Source organism: Adiantum capillus-veneris, chromosome 10 (assembly GCF_014529385.1).
Source record: "Adiantum capillus-veneris isolate H3 chromosome 10, ASM1452938v2, whole genome shotgun sequence".
NCBI classification, from domain to species: Eukaryota; Viridiplantae; Streptophyta; class Polypodiopsida; order Polypodiales; family Pteridaceae; genus Adiantum; species Adiantum capillus-veneris.
In genome coordinates this window covers 95,284,511-95,306,836 of record NC_140940.1, presented here as the reverse complement: position 1 = coordinate 95,306,836, position 22,326 = coordinate 95,284,511, and the positions used below count along the sequence as shown (strand labels likewise).

The 22,326-nt window shown below is 40.2% G+C and overlaps 1 protein-coding gene across 1 annotated transcript; it reads right to left on the bottom strand.

Moving 5' to 3' along the window:
* Positions 1-17,828: 17,828 nt before the first annotated feature.
* On the bottom strand, positions 17,829-21,938 carry LOC147449282 (uncharacterized). The gene is made up of 6 exons (XM_086521537.1): positions 21,915-21,938; positions 19,179-19,225; positions 18,396-19,086; positions 18,194-18,305; positions 18,034-18,087; positions 17,829-17,911 (listed from the first exon to the last, which is right to left on the bottom strand). The coding sequence occupies exons 1-6, from the start codon at positions 21,936-21,938 to the stop codon at positions 17,829-17,831; spliced, it is 1,011 nt and encodes a 336-aa protein (XP_086377663.1).
* Positions 21,939-22,326: the final 388 nt, after the last annotated feature.

Here is a 22,326-nt window from a genome sequence, read left to right as displayed (position 1 = left end):
CCCGTTTTGTCCAAAAACCTGTGTTACAAATAATTTCTAGGATAGGACTTTTTCGGCCTCCCTCATGCAAAGATGTGAAGTCTCTCATACACTTTCCTTTTTTACCACTGACCACATGTCTTCCTCTACCAAAGTTGCCTTATTTGTCCTAAGAGCCCTTTCACATGTAAAACCTTTTCTTCAAGCATAAAATCTCTACGCTTAGGCCTTCATAACCACATAAAGCATACGCTTTTTAGATCTCCTTGCTTGTTTTCGAGCCCTGGTCCCTGCTCAATAAATGTGTGAGCTTCAAATAGACTTTTTCTGCTTCTCTTTACTCTTTTTTCCATCGTGGAAGCGAAGCGGCACGACATCCACCCCCTCTGAACCTGCACAGCCTCCGGTGTGTGCCAACCGGTCTTCAATCTATATCTGTTATAATCACCTTAAGCGGCTTGCCATCAAGATCACATAACTGGTAAGTATATGTAAAACAAAATAAGGCTTAAACCATATCATCAATGGTCTAGCTCAATTATTTGGTAGTTGTCCATCGCAAATCTTTGAACCATGTACGTCCTGTCTCCAAATCATTCAATTATGAAAAACTTGTTTAGTGAACCCCGCCAGACTCAAGTGCTCCAGTTAATGATGCACACAACTTGACCATCAAGATCGCTTTAGGGAACCCTGTCAAGCTCAAGTATGCCTTACTCTGTCTGCACACGGAATAGCCGTCAAGTCCTTTACTTCAAGTTCTGGTAGCAGAACCAACTCAAAATATGTGAAGATACTTTATCAATTGTCCAAAGATGCCAACTGAAAGCTAGCCATATAAGATTACTGACCACAAAATCCAATACTCTTTTCTTGATAGCATAAATCCAAAAATAAAACCTAGTGCATTGTAACCTGCTACAGGAAAATAAATGATATCTCTGAATCTGCAAGTTGCTCTTCAATAGCTCCCAGGATCAAATGGGATAATAAGAAATTGTCCCAATAGTGGAGCAACATAATATCCACATAAGCACACACATCCTGTGTCAATCAACTTCAAGAATTTCTGCTCCAAATATGCTATTCCAGGATCTAGCAGAAAGAAACCACAATATATACTCAAAAATACCCATCCATAATGAACCTGCCTTTGAAGATCTATCGAATCTCCTGGATCAAATACCATTAAGATCACATAGCATTGTTGGCCTCCGCAATATACTAGAGCTTCTCCTGAAGCATAGTGCAGCAACCACATCTCACAAACTTTTGGTAACTTAAGGTCGTTACCAGCAAGAATTAAAGAATTCTGACTCCCTTTTACTGGTAGCCAGGACATCATTGACATAAGAAGTACTAGGAATAGTATCCAAATCCAGCCACATTTGGCACATTGCCCAAGGAAACAAAGAATCCCGTACACTTTATGCAGTATTAGGGATGATTTAGCAGCGTCACCCCCTCTAGCTTCATAGCCATCACGAAAAACCTTAGGACTTGAATCATTAGAGAGATTTTTACCTGGTTTTTGAGGTTGATAATGAATAATAGCTTTATCCTGAATATTTTCGTCCATAACATCCTTGGGAAAATAACCCTTGGAAGTCTCAACATTCAACAAAGCTTTAGGAGTTGGCTCCTCTTGCAGCCCATATATAAGCATAGATGTAAAATCCATGTCAATATCCTGTTTATAATCAGCATAATCTAAGCAATCTTCATACTCATCCATATAATTCTCTACTTCCTCATCTGCATCCATGTTACTTAGCAATACATCATAGCACTGCAAAGGCTCATCTGGCACCCCCTCTGAAGAGGTACACACATCAGAAAGCTCTTCTATACTGTCATAACCATCTCCTTCAGATCTAGACAAGAAATGATCGATTATGGCATCTTCTTCCATGATAATAGCATCTGCAAACATATGGTTAGTAGCAATCATAGGTTCATTGACATCCTCAGGCTCATCCTGTGTCACGGGCCCACAATCTTAGTCACTTCATCAACTACTGTTTATATAATAGCTTTATTTATGCATTCATCTGTAGCAGAGATGTTATCCTGCTCGGCTATAGTGCAAATAGTTTCAGTAATATCCTGTAGAGGCCCATCTGCTTGATGAAATCCTTCAGAATAACCCATGTCAAGGTCAACAACTTGCGAACCACTATCTGCACAGTCTATGTCTTCTCTGGAACCATTATTAGAGGTAGCGTCCATGCAAGCAATCTTTGAAAAAAATTCATATAAATCTATTTCAGCATTAAATTCATTGTGTACCTTTTCTTCTTCGCTCAAATTAAGCTCCTCTGAAACTGAATCTGCTACTTCCAGCTTAGCATTCTCTTTGGCTTTACTTCTTGCAGAAATATGCTCCCAGAATTCATCATAGTTGAGGATCTGCATATGATCCCCTTCACCTTTACTGAAGACAACCTTATTTCGTTCAGTAATCTCCTTTATTTCTCGATCTAGAATCCTTGAGCTTTCGTAAATAAATTCCTCTACAAAATACTCCCACCGTGTGGGATATTCTTCTACCAGTTCTTGAACCTGCTTTTTAAAATCTGAGTTTACAACCTCCTCAAAAGCTGCAATCATCCGATCTTCTGGAACATCTCGGCTCTTCATCTCAGCTTCGTAACATGCAATAAAACCTTCTGGATCATATCCCTGAAAAACATAATACTGCTCACATATAGCATCAAGTGCTAGCTCTATAGCATCATCAATCTGTTTTTTTATCTGCATGGCTTTTGCTTCGTGTAGATACCCCTGAACCAATTCCATCATTTTTGGCAAATTTGCAATTGCTAGATTTTTATCAAATCCATTGGCACTGAAATCTTCAATAAACTGCTTTAACTGTTCTGGCATCTTCATCTTTACCTCCCACCCCGGCTTGTTTCACGTCGGGTTCAACAAGAATGTCGGGGGATTTGTGTTCGAAAGGTGAGCCGAGAAGGTGCGGGGCCTCTAGCTGTGAGAGGTGTGTGGAAGACAATTGAAGCAGACACAATGAATGTAGCCAAACCTTGAAATTAACAGCTTGAACAAGATCCTGAAGCTTGATTATCATTAACAGTACTGCTGCTTACATTATTTAAACTCCTTCCATGCTTAGAGTGGCTTGGAAGCTTAGATTAGAGTGGTTTATGGTGTCTTTGATTAGATTGGCTATGGAATATTGGAGGAGAGTGGGCTATGGAAGCTTGGCTTATGATTAAAGTGCTCAAAGCTTATGGCTTCCTCCTCGCTAATACAACAGATCACAAAAACTTGAATATCTCCTAATCGGTGCAGAATTAGCCTCTGTGCGTGAGACACAAAAATGTTTAAAACGCCCTTTTCCTTGAACATAGTGGCCCGTTCTGTCCAGAAACCTGTTTTACAAAAAATTTACAGAATAAGACTTTTTCGGCCTCTCTCATGCAGAGATGTGAAGTCTCTCACACACTTTCCTTTTTACCACTGACCACATGTCTTCCTCTACCCAAGTTGCCTTATGTGTCCTAAGAGCCCTTTCACATGTAAAACCTTTTCTTCGAGCATAAAATCTCTACACTTAGGCCTTTATAACCACATAAAGCATACACTTTCTAGATCTCCTTGCTTGTTTTCGAGCCTTGGTCACTTCTCAATAAATGTGTGAGCTTCAAATAGACTTTTTCTGCTTCTCTTTACTCTTTTTTCCATTGTGGAAGTGGAGCGGCACGACACCGCCCCACACTTCAACTCCATAAAGAAGAACCGGAATCACCAATGTATCAAAAAGATACTTCTTGAGAACCCAACACCTGATGTTTCCCGCATTACACATGTTCTCAAATGCATAATATGCTTTCTTTCCCGCTTCCAAACAATGCATAGCACATTCATGCCACTTGTGATTGGACGGAACCTCAAGGCCAAGGTACTTAAAGTTCTCAACAACTCCATGTGTCTCATTGTTGTACACAATGCATGGCTTCTCCTTATGGTTGGTTTTCACAATCATAACCTTTGTCTTGGATTTATTCACAATCAGCCCACTATGCAAGAAAAAGTTCTCAAGGACAACCATAAGCTTTTGTGCATCTTCTAAAGTGTGTGCTAGAAGCACTACATCATCCGCATACAACAAAAGCATGATGACCGCATTGCAAATAGTGACCTCTTCAATTCCTTCTTCTTGCATAAAGTCAAGTACCATTTGTTCCAATTGATCGATGCATAGACCAAAGAGAGTTGGTGACAATGGACATCCTTGTTTAACCCCAATAGTGCTTACAAATGTTTTTGAAATTTCTCTTCCCATGCGCAATTGACAAATCACCTTCTCATAGATTTGAGAAACTGCAAGCATAAACTCACTTGGCACTTGGAGTTCTTCCATCATTCTCCACAAATTGTTACGTGGAATCATATCAAAGGCTTTCTTAAAGTCCACAAAACAACAATACAATCGCTTGCCTTTCAACCGACTTTCCTCCATGAGAACACGAAGAGTGAAAAGATGATCAATGGTGCAATGACATCAACAAAAACCCGCTTGTCCCTTTGCACGCTTGTCATTATCTTCAGCCCAATCACTCAATTTCATCTCCATTTTGCACCCAAACAGCTTTCCCATAAGAGACCCAATCATTATAGTCCGGTAGTTGTTTACATTCTTTACATACCCTCCTTTATGCAAAGGCTTAACCCAATTAGTACTCCAATCATAAGGCATACCATGTAGAAGTGCAAGGTTGAACATATCACACATCCACTCATGGGTAAAATCTCCCGTCCATTTGATCATCTCCAGCTTGATACCTTGAAGATCTCCCACTTTGCGAGTGGCCAGCTTTTCAAGCCCACCGCATACATCCTCAATAGTTAAAAAAAAGAAGGCATACATGGGAGTGAACCATAAAATGATATTTTTCTAGCATTTGCTTGCTCATATAATTTCCTACAATGTGTGTACATATCCACAAGACTATAGTTACCAAAATTCTCAACCCGCTTGTCCCTCAAGTTTCTCCAAAATCTTCCACATGTATGTGCCTTTTTTTGGACTTGAAAAAGTTGTTGCTTTATTTCCCATCTTCTTATCTTATTTTGAATTAATGCCTTGTATGTATGCACATGACTTTGATAGTTGTCTTTATCCATAGTTGCATCAAGCTTTATCAAGGACTTTTGAGCATCTTGACATTCTTTATCAAACCACCTTTTGCGTGATCTATCTTTGTTGATACCATGGAGATGCTTTATACCAAAGCATTCTTCGGCACAAGAACAAATAAATTTCTTGAAATCTTCCCATTTAGTTTCCAATGATGAATCATATTGAAGCTTCTTCATCCATAAATTTTTCTCAACCATTTCAATTTTCATTGGTGCCCGTTTGAAATCCATACATAGTGATAATTTCTCTTTCCTTTGGCTGAGATTATCATGCTTAGTTGCTTCTCCACATGAAAGGTCAATACATAAGGTGCGATGGTCGGATTCCGGGGTCCATTGGCCAAACATAAAACTCTTTATGCGATACATGATGACTTTGGAGAGTAGCATATAGTCAATCACACTATCCCCATTATGTCTCCTACATGTAAATCCATTGGTTCTACTCCACAAAGATACGCCACTGGCAGTGAGCCTACCCGTGCTATTACACATGTGTAAAAAGTAACTTTCCATAGTGATCCGGCTCTTTATCATCCATTGAAGAACGATCATACAAGTGAACTTCCTCCAACTCCCTTGAAATGTATGGCATATCAAATTGTTGAGTATCATGTTGCAATGTTTTTTGCGATCATTCATATCCCCAAATACAATAACATCACCTTCACCTTTGAAATAAGCAGTGTCCTCTTCTAAATCAAAAAATGGCTGATCTCTATCCATGCAAGAATAAAAGGGAGAATCATGATGAGAAATGTAGCAACTGGCTACAAAAATGGATGCTCTTTTTGGTGTCATAATTTTCAGCCATACATAACGTTTGTACTTGTCATCTTTCATAATTGATACAAAATCTTCCAATCCTTTCTTAACCATACATGCTACCCCTTCTTGTCCTCTTTGTTGCTTAAGATTCTTTGACCATCAATGAATGTATATTGTAATTCTCGAAGCCGTTAATCCTTTGTGTATCATGCTCCCAAGTTTCAACAAGAAGTACAATATCGGCTTTGCTTGTTAGTTCATCAATGCCAACCCACGCATTCCATGGGTATCCATTACAATTCCAGAAGCATATTTTCAATTGTAGCTTGGTCTCATAGGTCATGCATCCCTATTTGCTCAAGGGACTTGCCTCCTCCTTGGGCACATTTTCTTCATAAGAGATCTCCTTGTTTTTCTTATTCTTTTCCTCATATGCCTTGCGACGCATATTTTGTTTCTTAATAGTGCAATCTTCACATAAAAAACATTTTTTATCCCTCAAATAGATCCAACTATTATCAAGGATAATCTTTCGCTTGGTCTCATCCGGTATGGTGCATACAATTGGCCGTTCTCCAGAGCGAGGAGCTCCTTGCTTTCCCACTCTATGTGCTCCATAGACCATAACTCCGGACATGCCAAAGTGGGTTTTTAAGAAATCTTCAATAACAATGACAAGAGAAGGATGTGTCTCTAGATTCTCTCTGGGAATTCCATGAATAACAATGTTCTTGGAACGTCGCTCTCGTTCCTTCAACTCCTCCACATCCACATTCTCAACATTCTTTGTTTGAGCCATATCTTGCATGAATGAGGAATTAGCAACCACATTGCTACCACATACATCAACCCAAGACTTGTTTGTGCATACATTTTTCACGTCGCATACATCCTGGCTCATGGTGTCAAATTTCTCCTCTTTCAATACATGGTCATGCTCTACTTTGCTCATCCGCTCCTTCAAAGCATTCAAGTCCGCAAGAGAGCATTTACATTCCATGATTTCCTCTTCAAGTTACATCAAACGTGTTGTTTGCATCTCAAGTGTCCTCTTGAGATTCTCATTCTCTCCACAAGTACCCTTAGTGTGCCATTCTCCATTGCAAGTGCTCGTAAGTCTTCGCCTTGTTTGTTTATGGTCTCTTGCAATGATACCAAGTATGCCATGATCATGGTTTCCAATGTCATTGGTTGGGTGGTTCTGTTGCTATCTCCACACTTAGGAGATCTTGGATCATTTTCCACAATTGTTGTGGACCTTGTTGAAGAAGAAGAACCCTTGCGAGTGCTAGCGAAGACATTGTATGTAAAATAAGAGATGAGAGTCAATTTTCTTGAACCTATTCACTTTGGAAATGCTGTTACAGAAATGCCTTCCATAACTCTGAAAATTTCTATCTCTACATACATGCATAGAGGGCTTCGTGCTCTTCAATTGAGGCTATAGATCATCCAAATCGGAGTTCGGATGAAGAAGTTATGATCAAAAGAGTGAACTGCTGTCTACTAGGTCAAAAAACGGCTGCGTTTTTTGTTGGAGAGAGAGAGAGAGAGAGAGAGAGAGAGAGAATATGCAAGAATTGGAACACGGTGCATGATAGGCTATGTTCCCTTCTCAAGTTTGAGCCCGCATGTCGTGATCCACAGAGCGAACGAGAGAGAGAGAGAGAGAGAGAGAGAGAGAGAGAGAGAGAGAGAGAGAGAGAGAGAGAGAGAGAGAGAGAGAGAGAGAGAGAGCACCAATTTTGGAATATGGTAGGCAATAGGCTATGATCGTTTTTTAGGTTTGGGCCCATGCGCCGTAATCCACACACACACACACACACACACACACACACAGATCCCTTGCATTTTTCTCTTACAATGGAATGGCAAGAACAAAGGAAACACCAAGGAAGGCAGGGAAAGGACCAAGCATGAAGAATATTAAAAAAAAAATGGTTTATTTAGAGAGATCAGAAAAGCTCAGAAACGTATTGAGCTTTGTGTCCTTAAACTTCCTTTCCAAAGAGCAGTAAGGCAAATTTGCGAGGAAGCATGTGCTGGTAGAATGAGATGGAAGGCTGTTGCTCTACTCTATCTTCAAGAAGCAACATAAGATTTTTTACTAGAGTACTTTAATGATATCACCATTGTTGTTGCTCATGCTCACTGGGTCACAATAATGGACAAGGACAGTGAGACGCTCAAGAGAGTACATTGGAGATACGATAAGCTCCTCATCCCTAATGAGTTTATTGACCCTAAAATGAAGGATATATTCCTAATATCCCCAGGCTGACGGGAGCATGGGGTTAAGATTGATGAGGTTACTCATGATGTGAACACCAGAGCTAGAGCTGAGCAAGAAGAAAGACATTACCTAGAAGCAGAGAAATTAAAGCAGATAGAGACTGCTGCTGATGAAGAGGCACAGAGGAGAAATTATGGTCTAGTTACCACAGGCTTAAATGAAAGAAACAATGATATTTTACATTCCATGAAAGAAGGACTATTAGCAACCATTCCCCTTGCTGATGGTACTCGGCAATTAGCTCTGGATTTTGTTGATATTGGGATTTTGATAGATCCCAATGGACAAATTACAGACTCTATTGTTTCTTTATGCCTAAAGTAAGTGCCCTTCTCTACCTTTAAGATCCGTTACTTTTGTATTTGGTTACTAATTAAATCCTTTTTATTGATTGTAGCTAAATAAAGAGACAACTCCCTCAACAAACCCATACTGAAATACATGTTTTAGGTCCACAGTTGTCTGTGCCACTCCGAATAAAAAACACCCCTCATGGCACAATGGAGAGATGGTTTTTCCACTATCCAATGCTTCAGATCACAAATTTGGTGTTTCCATACGAATCAAATAATCATTGGAGCCTTGTATGCATTGATTTGGACAAACTAGTGGTATGGACTATCAACTCCATACGAGGAACACATTCAAAAATAAGACTGTGAGTGTTGATGTAACCTTGAGTGTTTATTTGGGCTATGGATGATGACCTCAATATTGTTAATTAACAAATAACTTTCACTATTCATAGATGTGTAAAAAGATTACTTCATGTCTATGGAAGGCTTTGTGGAAATCAAGAACTCTACAAGGCAACCTTTAAAGTTGTCGAAGTGCCTAATCAAACATACCTAGATTCTTGTGGTTGGAGATGTCTTCTCCACGCAGAGTACATACTACATAGTTTTTTTTCTTTGAATCCATTTATGTCTAAGGTATTTTTGTGCTATGGTTTGGACCAGCTTCGTGCTGTAATTAATTGAAGTATTGACCACAAGTTAACATAATTTTGTAGAATACTGTGGAAAATTATACCTTGGAATATTTACAAAGGTACCGCACATCAATTATTCAACATGTACTATCTATTTCAACTCCTAGAGTTTTGAATACAGAAGACAGTTTTGTCCACGACCATATAATAACTTTAACAATGACCGATGATGAGAAAGTCATGCTAGTTTCCACCACTGGAAACCAAATCCCTAAAACTGACCCGATATTAGAGGAACAGATACCGGTTTGCTTTGCAATTGGAGTGGCTGAAACGGAAGTTGGAGTTGATCAATGTGAAGTAGACCAAGCTCTTGAAAATGCTGATGTAAAATGCTCTTCAGAGGCAAGGAATGCAACAGAGGGTATAGTCCAAGTAGAGGAGGACAATGGAGTCCCTATTATTGTGGCACAGGATGAGGCACATGATCAATATGAGGGAGTCCAAGCTCCAGTAACTGCTGATGTGAAGATCTCTTTAGAGCCAAGAGAAGATACAAAGTGTCTAGACCATGTAGAGGAGGTGGCCAACATTGCAAATCAAAGCCAAGAACAGACAACAAAACAAGTTAACCATTTAACAATGGAAACACAAGAGTCCTATACTGCACAACCACAAGAGGTGGATACCTTTGGCAATACAAAAGGGAACATCGGCAATCAACAATAGAATTTCAACATTAGACATGACCAGTATGGACTCTTGTTTCAAGTAGATATGGTTGTTCTGGTAATATCCATTGTACTTAAATAATGTACTCTTTTTTGTTTCTAACTACTTATATGTATGCACACAATGATTGCAGAGGCTAATTATTTTGGATCTCAATGGATTGTTGCTGCTATGAGAGCCGTATAATGGACCTACTAAGATCTCCAATTTACGTAGTTTTCGCTTAGGAAATCTTAGAGTAGTAATTCGAGCAGGCACAAAGGAATTTTTGAATTTTTTGATTCCATGGTTTAGGGTTGCTATCTGGTCTTCAGTGCAGCCCCAAAACTTGAATTCTCTTGTTACCATAGTTTGCAATTTTGCTAAAATTCAGAGATCAAATTTTTATTTTGTGTATAGTCAAAGAAATTCTATTACCATTGTGGGACATTTCCACCCAACTAAACCTCATGTACAACTTTTTTACAAGCCCTTTGAACAGATCAATGTGCCTTATGATGCTCTCAATACTTTGTTGATTGATGACACACCACATAAGGGTTTACTATATCCACCCGGCACTACTATTTCCCCACCTTCATTTGAAGCACATCTTCACAATTTATACCTAGATGACATTTTGGTCCCATACCTGCAAGGATTTTACTTAAGCCCATTGAGCACATCGGAATTTTTACTTACAAATGTACTTAGTAATTCATTGTTTATACATCAAATTGATACTGTCTACCTTTCTATGTGTTTTGAATACTTAGAGAGAGAGAGAGAGAGAGAGAGAGAGAGAGAGAGAGAGAGAGAGAGAGAGAGAGAGAGAGAGAGAGAGAGAGCTCTTAATACACAATTAATACCAGGCTCCCATATTTGCTGCAAGTGTATTTAAGTCGCTTGCGCAACCCATAATTTGTACTTGGAAATACACTTCATAATGATTCGTTGTATCTGTTTTGAGAGAGAGAGAGAGAGAGAGAGAGAGAGAGAGAGAGCTGTGAGTAAACACTTGATATTAAGATTAAACTAGTCAAAAAAGTTACATTTCAATGAAGCCATTTAGGCTAGATTACATGGGCATGATTTGAATATGGCCAGAAAGATCTCCACACAGAAAATGCTTCTCGCTTTGTTGGATTACTCTTCGTTCGCCCAACAAGAAATAAAAGTCTACGGAGTCAAGGTCGGCAGTCTCCTCCACTAGATCATGTTGAAGTTGCAAAAGATTGCATTGCTGCCTTATTGTAATTACTGTCATAAGATTTAGGTCTTTGGCCACCACTTCCACGTCTATGACAACATTGTTTGCCAAACTTGCTGCCTCTTGATCCAGAGGCACATAGCAACCTTCAACAAGGTGAGAACACTTGTACCAAAAGGAGATTATTAGTGTCTGTGTCGCAAGCATATACTTGAAAATGGAAGTGTCAAGAGCAATCTTGCAGCATATGCTGTCTATTTCTTTCACATACCACCCTTAATCAAGAAGCTTATCACACAAGAGGGAATCAAATGGTTTGCAGAGCAGCATAGTTTTAGCAACATGTACATTGCAGGTATGAAATAACTCAACAAAGAGACCAACATGACAAAAATTTGCAAGTTTCACCAATTTAGTGGGTACAGAGTTTCGAAGAGACCTCTGAACATCCCTATAGAGCCTCCTCCTCAATTCCTCACTCATTGTTGTGTCGGGAACGGGACAATCCACAGAGTTCCAGTTGGTTGGTAGTGAAACCTTCACCAACACTCCTCTCTGATTCCTTTGATTGAGGTGGTAGAAATGGTCATAGAAGAAAACACCCTCGTCTGCAAGGATTTTGCTAGTTGTGCCAGCATACTGCAAGACCCCAATATGAGCATGCATCATAGAGATGAGACCTATAAAGCACTCTAGTGGCTGCCATTCCTCGTATGAGGAAGGATAAACAGCTATGAATGTAAAAGAATAGAAATAAATACGAACATCTATATAACCTAATTAAATATCTGTAATAAGAGAAAAATAAAACAAATTCACATTTGAAATGTAAGATAACATTTATAAAGGAGTGCTAAATAATTAACTCACAGTTGCACCGTGGATTATGCACCATGGAGACATCACCGCTGTTAGCAATCACATCAGAGTGAGTGAAAACATGTTGAACCAAGACCTCTTTCACAGTATTCTTACCAACCTCGACTTTGAAATCTAGAACTCTTGCTTTCCATGCACAAAACAAAATATATTTGTTGCCTTTGAGCATTTTCTCCTTCTTGGCTGCATAAGAACCCAAGAACTTGTGCTTATCCTCTGCTCTTGCCACCTATTATCTGTAGTGAGAGAGTTTGAGATTAAGATAGTGCCTTTACTACTACATGGTCTTCTTGGCACACTAATGGTGAGGTTAGTTGGGGACAATGTAGAGCAACCTCTAGAACTTCTTGGGCGGGAAGAAGACAAAGCCATAGATATAATGGAGGGAGAATGAGTTTTGAAAGCCTTTCATAAAGGGAGTGGACATATTTTAATAAAGGGAGAGAGTTAGCTATCAATCAGTAGTTAGCTCTCAACAACTTGACGACTACTAGTAGTGGGCCCTACTTTGTGAGACGGGGAAGTTACCTTATGAAAATGGGACAAATCTCAATATTTTAAAATGTTTTCTTTCATTTTTGTGATATTTTCCATGCATTTCTACGTTACGTAAGGTTGTTGCTCATTGGTTGCACATTCTTTTCTATCTCCTCAATAAGGCGCTCCAAATGACCTCCAAAATTTCCTAATGGGAGCCCTGTTTGGACTTACACATGTAAAATTAGCCATGTTTTGTGTGGTAATCATTCTGACCCAGCCATGCAAACTACACAAAACTATAATGGGCATTACTGGAATTCAACTGGATTCAAGGTTTCATGTTAAATCATTGAACATGTCGGGCCCTTCATCCGAATCAGTGCGATTGTCATCCTTGAAAAGTTGAACTTTATGCCACTTCATCCTTTTATCAACTTGATCCTAATCGAAGGCCTTGATTTGGCTGCTGCTGCAGAGCAGCAAGCTAGACTGTGTTTGGCAACAAAAGAGGCTTTGCACAGAGAGAGAGAGAGAGAGAGAGAGAGAGAGAGAGAGAGAGAGAGAGAGAGAGAGAGAGAGAGAGAGAGAGAGAGAGAGAGAGCATGCACATGAAAACAATTTGTGGCTGGCAAGATTTGAACCTGTGCGGGTAGAGCACACATGATTTATAGTCATGCCAAATAACCACTCTAGCACGACCACTCGATGCCCTAAGAGTCAATAGTACCAATAAAGCTAACATTAAAAATAGCTGAACTTCTAACCTGATTAATGATATTCTCATTTCTAAGCATCAATGTTTTTATATCATTGTCTTGTATCAACATTTTCATAATCGGTTCTCATGCTGGGGGGGGGGGGGGGGGGGGGGGGGGGGGGGGGGGGGGGGGAAGAGAGAGGGAGAGGGAGAGAGAGAGAGGAGAGAGAGAGAGAGAGAGAGAGAGAGAGAGAGAGAGAGAGAGAGAGAGAGAGAGAGAGAGAGAGAGAGAGAGAGAGAGAGAGAGAGAGAGAGAGAGAGAGAGAGAGAGAGAGAGAGAGAGAGAGAGAGAGAGAGAAGAAGAAGAAGAAGATGGACAATAGGGCCAAAATAAGCATACGAAATGCCATAGATTACATTTAGTTTGCACAATTACTTATTTTCAAGTTTTTGGTCCCGTAATTACTCTCTCATTTACCCTCAAAATCATTGCATTATTTATGCGTGGAAGAAGAGCCCATTAAGAGCTTTATACAAAGCTCTCAATATCCCCAATCCAACACTCCTACCCCATCATATTGAATTGCTAAAAATATGTGTGTGAGCTTTCTTGTGTGTGTACCTCTGCTTAACTAAAGAATTGTTTTTTTGGCTTCTCTCACACAACAAGCCATCAAGACCAAGTGATTATGTGGATTTCCTATTCTTGGGAGGTATGTGGAGGTCATGGGTTCAAAAAGGCACTCCATTTTGAGATGAACAAGGTTGCAGACTTCAAGTCAACGTTCAAATACACTTGACTCCTCGAGGTGGGTCTGCAAGGGATGTATCCCACATGCTTTTTTTTCCTTTGACGTTCTAACATCAAGGCTCATCCAAAAGGGCCTATAAGCCTTTTAGCTCACAAGCCAAGGCATCCCATGCATCCATTCAACCATTCCAAAACCCTTAGGCCATCCTAAGGCAAAAGTCCCATCTATGGAGGTTTCCCACAAACGGGAACCAAAGATCCAAGGAAGTACTCTCTTCTTTCTTTAAAGAAGATCTTCGCATCAAGCATTAAAAGGAGAATTTTTTTCAAGCTTCCAAAAGTCAAGATAAAATTTAAAAAGGGGCTTCAACGATTGATCCTCCAGCTAAGGAGTTTGTGAAGCTAGTGTCTCCTGACTTTGTAGTGTTAGTGACAACTTGTAGGCAAGATATGCATGAACCTCATCCTCATTTTTGGATTCATCTTTGAGGGTAGCTTATTCTGTGTGGATAGCTTGGTCCTGGGAGACTAATGTTCCATGGTGGCACCATAGTCCATTAAGTCACCACATAAGCTTTATGGTATGGCCTTCATGGTAGTCTGAGATCTTTGTAGTGGGTCACTAGTCTAGTCCAAAGTCCAAGGACAAGTTTGTTGGGATTATGGCCTTTTGCCTACACTGAAAATTGGTGTGTGAATCATTTCCTCTGTACTTAGCAGTCTAGTCATCATATGAGCATGTGAGGGCACATAGCCTAGCACACATGGCATGGTGAGTTTCACAAGATTTCAAAATCTATTTCAAGTCATCATACCTTTCCCCATTCTATGGAGTCACCCTTGCCCCTTGGGAAAGATTCTTATGTGACCCTTGAGAGATGCACTTAGCCATATGAAACTAATATATATTAGCTACTCTTATACACTTTAAGTGTTTTTGTTAGCGCATTATCAATCCAGTTGTCTTTCAATATTTCATCAAGTATGCTAATATGAATGCTATGCTTGATATTCTCCATAATCCTTTTAGCATTAATATTCATGATCCTTAGATAGTTTTTGGTGTCATTGAAATGCAATTAGCATCAACTACAAGCTTGTAGTGAATCTCCATGCTCTTAGCTACTGTTATAGGATGGTAGTTGACATGACACTAATCTTCATGATCCTTAAAATTTTTTTTGTATCATTGCCATGCACTTAGCATCAGCTCTACAAGCTAGTAGTGATTTGTCATGCACTTAGCTATTTCTACATGTTGATAGTTGATATGGAATTGATCTTCATGATCCTTGGGTAATTTTTTGTATCATTGCCATGAATTTAGCTATTGCTATAGGCTAGTACTGAATGGACATGTTAGTAAATCATCAATTCTAGCTTGGATAACTTCGTAGTACTACTATCAACTGATAGTCTCATCTTGGTAGCGAAAACTAGCAAAGGAAGCCTCTAGGATGATAGACTTGTATCCTAGTAGCTACAGGAGTAAGTGTTATCTTACCTACTAGTAGCTTGCAATCACCTAATAACAAACTTCTAGCTCTTTTCTAGCCTCCTCCTAGCTTAATAGCTACCTCCTAGCTTCCTCCAACCTGAGAGCCACCCAGTAGCTATTGCCTAACCTAACTAGCCCCCTCCTAGCCTGATAGCTTACTCCTAGCTTCCTCTAGCTTGAGAGCTACCACCAGCTCTATTCTAGCCTAGTATAAAAATTATTTCTCTTTTCTAGCCTCCTCCTACACTAATAGCTAACTCCTAGCTTCCTCCAGCCTAAGTGCTACCCAGTAGCTCCCTCCCACAGTGATACCTAATTCTCCTTACCTGGTAGTCACCACTCTAGAAAAGGTAGCCACCATTCCCACCTTGGTAGCTACTTCAATCACCATAGTAACTTCCACAACCACCCCAGAAGCTGTTCATATAAACTTGGTAGATACCCATACAGATGTGGTAGATCCTCGTATAAAGATAGAATCTACAATATAAAATTGTAATGGAAATGGAAAAATATTTATTTATTTTCAGCGGCGGACAGGTGGCAAAAGCATAAGTGGTCAATGAAAAACGCAAAAGGATAGCATGTTTACTGATATTCTATCAAGAAAGAGCTCTTTACGGGTGGAAAATTTGTAGGCACTTTGAGAATTCAAGAAATTTAAAAGTAAATACAAGTAGGAGAAAAATGTTCACTCTTGCATGGGGGTAGATTGTACCCCATTGCCCTATGTTCATCTTCTCTCCTTTCCTCTCTCAGTGCTTGTGTAGCACATGGCCTTGGAAGGTGCAGTTGCACGTGCTTTAGTGCTTTGTCTTTCTGCCTATCTCTCTCAAATTGTGTATATATTACATTGTATGCAAGTACAGTTTAGCAAGCATGTAGATCTATTTCTTTTATCATCTGTTAGCAGGCTATTTTTGTGTGTTTTGCAGACACCCAATATTTTTTTTTTTGGTAGTAGTGGCATCTGAGCCACGGCTATGCTTTGATTATTGCAAATTGTGAATATGATAAAAGCTAAGTGATTTTTCTTTCTTTATTCATGTTTGCAAACACTTTGAATAATGAAACTTAGGTAATCAAAAATCATTAATTGCATGAAATAAAGAAAGTTTTCTTTTGTTAATTAAAGTTTGTTTCTTCTTCTTATGTGTAGGAATCATTGTGATTATGCTAAGCATATATAATAAATGTTAAATATTTATTATACTAATATTTATTCCAAGGTTTTATATGAATGATAGAGTAGATTATTTGGGATTATACAAAAAAGGATGTATATAAACATGAACAATATTTGCAATAGAGAGAATGGTCTGAAGTCAGTGTTTGGAGAAAGAATACATAGAGAGAGAGTTATTTTTGACAAGAGAGCTTCTTAAAAGATGAGTGGAAGAGGATTTAAGGATGCCCTATGAACAAGGAAAAGTCTTTGAGTTTGAAAAAATCTCCGGGTTTGAAGAAGAAGGAGAAGAAGAAGATCTTTAATGTGGTCAGATTAATCCCAAGAGCTACGATTGAATTTTTGTTTTCTCTCCTTGGTTGTGGAACATAGCCCTAGGAGACTCCAAAGATCTAAGAGAAAGAAAAGAAAAGGGATACATTCTCTATAGTCATTTGTTATGCCTATGCGGCCTAATAATGGGAGTGCAAGGGTCACTATGAAAATCTCTGAGTGTTTACCGCACTGTTATACCGTATTTTGGAGAGATAAGGTCCAAACTCAGCTAGAGAAGGAAGAGAGAGGAGGGTTGGGGTTTCTTTTTCTATTTAAACTATTACTGTGAGTTTTTCTGTGGTTATTTCCACGTTTATTACCTCATCTATTACCGCTTGTATTACCGTGTTTATTCTCGAAAAAAATAGTGCCTAAACTTTCAAATTATGGCTTAAACATCCCCCCTCCCCCTTCCTCCTCTCTATAACAAATAAAGAATATTGTATGAAATTTTTAAATTTAAAAAGAAAAGAGAGAGAGAGAGAGAGAGAGAGAGAGAGAGAGAGAGAGGGGGTGGGGGTGGGGGTGGGGGGAGAGGTGATAATAAGATTACACTTGGTTACAACTAAAATAATCACTATCACTTAATTAACATAATTGAGCATGCTCACAAAATTAGAGAGAGGAAGAGGGGAAAGAAATATATGAATGGATTACACGAGAAAAAAACTTCATAACTGCAAAATGTTTATGAATCATCTTCCAAAAGATCCCTACATAAGTCATCATCCAATTCTAAGCCCATGGATTCTAAATCAATAAAGAGAGAAATGGAATTGTCGTTTGTGGATGTGTTGGCTTCATCATCTTTGAATTCGTCATCCTCCATCTCATCATCTTCATCATCATGACAATCATCCTCACTAAGACTTGCCGCCGCCGGACTTGATTCATTGGCCTCCCTCTCCTCTGTCTCCCCTCATCCAAAGTTGGAGGTGGAAGAGAGTCGAAGATGGTCTCCACTTCATTAGTGGAAAAAATGTTTCTCCCGCGAGGTGTGGGAATGACAAACCAAAGTTTTGGTTGGTGGGTTGTTGGGAAATAGATAACCTATAAAACAGAAGCTCAAAGTGACTAACATTGGTATAATTAATGCTACAATAAAATAAGAATTAAAAAGATACATGCCACTCACTTGCTCACAATTGTGCGGTAAAACTAAATTGTCATACCTCCCTGTGTGATGCACACTAAAGTCCACCATGTAGAGGCCATTCTCATGTCGTCTAGACACATTTGCAAACCACTTGCACTCGAAGATAAAGGTGTGAAAGGTTATAAATTTAACTTTTAGTATCCTTTCAATAGTTCCACAGTACTTGGCTTCATCACCGTTTGTGTCAAAGTTGCTCGTGATGGCACAATCCATGGTGGTTCTACGCTCGTCAATGTGGCGCGTATGAAAGTGACGACCCTTTGACCACATAGAGTTAAAGGAAAAGCACTACAAAATAGGGATTTTTTTTTATCAACTATAAATTAAAAATAACACACAAAGAAATTTACAATATGGTTTAGTATATGAGTACTCTACCTTTGGTACACAACCTCGTGCATACTCCCATTCTTTGTTGCTAATGTCTTCTCCACGTGTTTTTGCTTCGGTCATTCTGTCATGAATCCACTCCGCACTACTAAGATCTGGGAAACATGCACGATATCTAGGCACTGGGGGTGCCCTCCTTCCTCCATGTGCTTGTTTCCATGATTCTCTCTCTTGCAAACGCCTTGCCTTTGCCACTGTCCACAAGTCCACCCACTTGGTCATAATATTTGCATTGAGAATACAAAAGTTATTGACCACTTGGGATAGATTCATATCCATGTTAAGTAGTTTTCCCTTTCCACTTGGCAAGTGTGAAGTCATCCTTGCACCTTCCTCGTGTGACCACATGCGAGGCATTGAAGGATCAACTTGTGTCAAATACTCTAATATGTAAACAAATGCCTCTTGCACGATCCACCCTTCAGCCATACATGCCTCTGGGGGAAATCGTAGCCGCACAAAATCTTTGAGAGTCTTTAAAAACCTCTCTAAGAAGAACATCCATCGTGCGTGCACTACGCCACATATAGAGATCTCCTCCACCACGTGAACCAAGAGGTGAATATGACTAAGAAGGACTAATCGAGGAAATGCATCCCCAATGGCACACACAATTTTTGTTCCAAGTGCTCGAGCAGCAGGGATAGCATCTATTTCAATTTCCTTGGAGCTCACAAATTTGCAAGAAAAAACACAAACATACACTAAGTGCTTGTTTTAAATTATTGTGTACATAAGAAAGGTGTAGTTGAGTGGATTCTTGTGGTGTACCTGACTAGCTCTCCAAGTTTGAAAATAGCGTCCCTCACTTTCTTGTCCTGACATATACACATACTCACCGAAAGAATGAACTACAATGTAAAATAGGGCAAGGGAATTAAGTGAGAGAAAGTCATACACACAAACTATAGATAGAATAGGGAGGGATAGGGACATTACCTGAAGCATCTTGTGCCAATCATGGGACTTCAACCCATACAATTGAAAGCTTCCACCCTTCTTCGCTTTTTTGAAATCTCCCTTTAGCGACCTCATGTATCTTGTTTATGTGCGAATAGAAGCAATGGTACCCTTCAATTTGTCTAGTTCTTCTTTGGCTAGCATCCATGGTGCTTTAGGAAGCACATTCTTTCCATTGGGGGCACGGCGTGGCGTAGCAGCGGCGGGGAGACATTTAAAAATCCTTAAATCCTCCCTCGCACCCAAAGAGTCCTTCTTGCCAATAATGTGGTCCCATAGTGTTTGGGCTACATTATTGAATATGTGAATAGGATCCAAGAGGTGTTGTATTTTTAAGTCCTTCCAATATGGAAGCCTTAAAAATATGGAGTACCTTGACATACCTTTTGATGGAGGACACGGAGCCGGATTGTTGTTGTGGTGTTTTTCCCAATGGTTGCCCAATCTGCCATCGTGAGCTTCAAATGGGTCTTCCCATTTGTTGGAGCCTTGTGATTTCTATGCCCTTGGGGTAAGAAATGATGGTTGTTTGGATAGATTACCTTGTGCAAGACATCGGGCCTCTCTGTCACCAACGATGCACCGCAAGTAGGACATGCATTGTGTCCCGATGTGGACAACCCTGCATACATATTATATCGTTAGAAAGATAAGCGAACGAAAAGGAGAGAGAGAAAAAGAGAGAGAGGGTGATGGGGTTACCAAAAATCTCACCAAGCCTAAGATAGTTGTGCATAGTTCACATAAAGATTCCCCTGACAATGGCTTCTCTCCCCCCCTTTGCAAGTGAGACATTGACAACAAGAATGCCTCTCCATAACTCCTCCAGCTTCTCAATGAGAGGCTCAAGGTAGACGTCAATATTTGACACTTCCCTGGCACAAGAAAGGAAATAAGTATAGTGGCATTCTTGGTTGTCTCCCATGGTGGAATATTGTAGTTGATGATCACCACAGGCCGCTGCTCCATGAAGTAGACTGAGTGCCGAAGTGGTTGACACCATCACTTGCTAGCCCAAGCTTCAAGTGTCGTGGCTCCAACCCAAACTCTGGACATTGAGTTTCAATGTGCCTCCATGCAAGTCAATCGGCAGGGACACACATCATTTCATCATTTGAGCGGTGGCTAGTGTGCCACGCAAGAAGCTCCAGGATAGACCTTCTTTTAAACATGTATTGAATGCAAGGAATAAATTGAAAATCCCTCAATACCTTGCGTGGTAGGTGTACCCTAATCACTTCGATCTTGTATCATGCCTCCCTGCACACACGGGACATGAAGTAGCATGTGCGTGCTCATTACGGTATAGCATGCAATCATTGAGACATGCATGGATGCACTCATACTCCATTCGAAATGCAGTGACATACGATCTAGCTCGTCGATGATTTGGAGGCATGTGCTGATCTTGTGGAAACATTTTGCCTATCAAACTAAAACAAACCGCGTATCAGTACAATTGCTAGGAGATGGCAAGGAATAGCGAGTGAAGAGTATATAAAAAGCCATATTTCATACTTACCCAAGGAGTGCATCGAGGCTTGCATTGCTCCAACCGAATTTCACTTGCAAGTTGAGGACTTCCAAAGATGCCCGAAGTACTGAGTACTGTGCACCGTCGTAAAGAGGTGTTTGAGCACTCACCATCAATCTATCCTCCATTGCCTCTGCCCATTGAGTATAGGTCTGACAATCCTCCTTGCGCACCTCGCGCTCATGAGCTAGTAACTCATCACACATGTCGAACATGTGCTCATCCTCTACCTCAAAGTGCAACTGAGACGCCATAAGAGCTGTGGAAGTAAAGCCAATGGGAGGATCACCATGCGGTCACCCAAATCGTCTAGTAGCTCTTGTCTCTACCGTTCAGCCTTGTGTGCCGATAGGTGAGTGGTTCTCTCATCTCTCCGAGCGCTTTTTCAAGAATGCCAAAGCCCTTTGTTCTCCACGTGCTTGAATGCAATGCACCTCAAGCGAGGGATTGCCCTTTTGCACTTGGCGCAAGGACAAAGGATTTTTTCCTTGAGCCATTGATTGCACCCAGGGCCTCCAGGGGGGCCACAATCATCCGAGTCGATGTCTTGCACACGCGATAAATTTTTTATTTAGTCATGTGCCTTAAAAAAATAATAATTAATTAGAGAAAGTTCTAAACTCTAATAAAAAAAATACATGAAATTAAAGTCAAAGAGAATAAACATCAATGAGTGTTTAAATTATTTTGAAATAAAGGTAGACTTAGAAAATGCAATTAATAAACATCTAAAAGTACTATAAAAAAAAATACTCATAAAAAATTAAAAATCTTCATATAAACACTTAAAAGTCTAAGAAATGAAATAATTCATATCTATGGGTAGAGGGGGTGGTTTGTACCCCCCCCCCCCCCCCCCCCCCTTTGCAACCTCGGATACGTTTGATCTGTTTATATTATCGTGGTAATATTCATGGTAATATACATGGTAATACTAGCGATAATAGGCGCGGTAATGCCTGGCACCTAAAATAGAGAAGGAGAGCAGAGTATGCCACGTTCTGACTGCATACCCTGCCCTCCTTCCTCTCCGCCATCGCTACATCTCAAGCTTCCCCTCCCTCTTGCGCTCCACCTCCATCTCAAGCTCCCCCCCCCACTCCTCCCACTCTCCCTCTACCCTCTCTCCCTACTCCATCTCTCCCTAATCCATCTCAAACACAACAACAACCCACACACACACACACCCACACAAACACATGCACATTTGGTTCAAGGAGGATCTTGTCAAAGGGGTTTTCCACGCTCGTCATTGGAGGCTCAACCTAACCGAAAACCGTGCTACAATCAAAGGTACCCCCCCCCCCCCCCCCCCCCCCCCCCCCCCCCCCCCCCCCCCCTTTTTCCCTATTGTTTTATACTCCACAAAACACATGCATAGTAACACGCACACACTGTTGGCGGATACGCCGCGACGGATGTCAG

Coding starts and splice junctions, on each gene's coding strand:
- LOC147449282 (XM_086521537.1), bottom strand. CDS start 21,938: ATGGCGGAGAGGAAGGAGGGCAGG. Junction 19,226..21,914: donor CGGAGAGGAAGGAGGGCAGG/GTATGCAGTCAG, acceptor TGTATATGTCAG/GACAAGAAAGTGAGGGACGC. Junction 18,088..18,193: donor GAGCAACTTTGACACAAACG/GTGATGAAGCCA, acceptor AAATGTGTCTAG/ACGACATGAGAATGGCCTCT.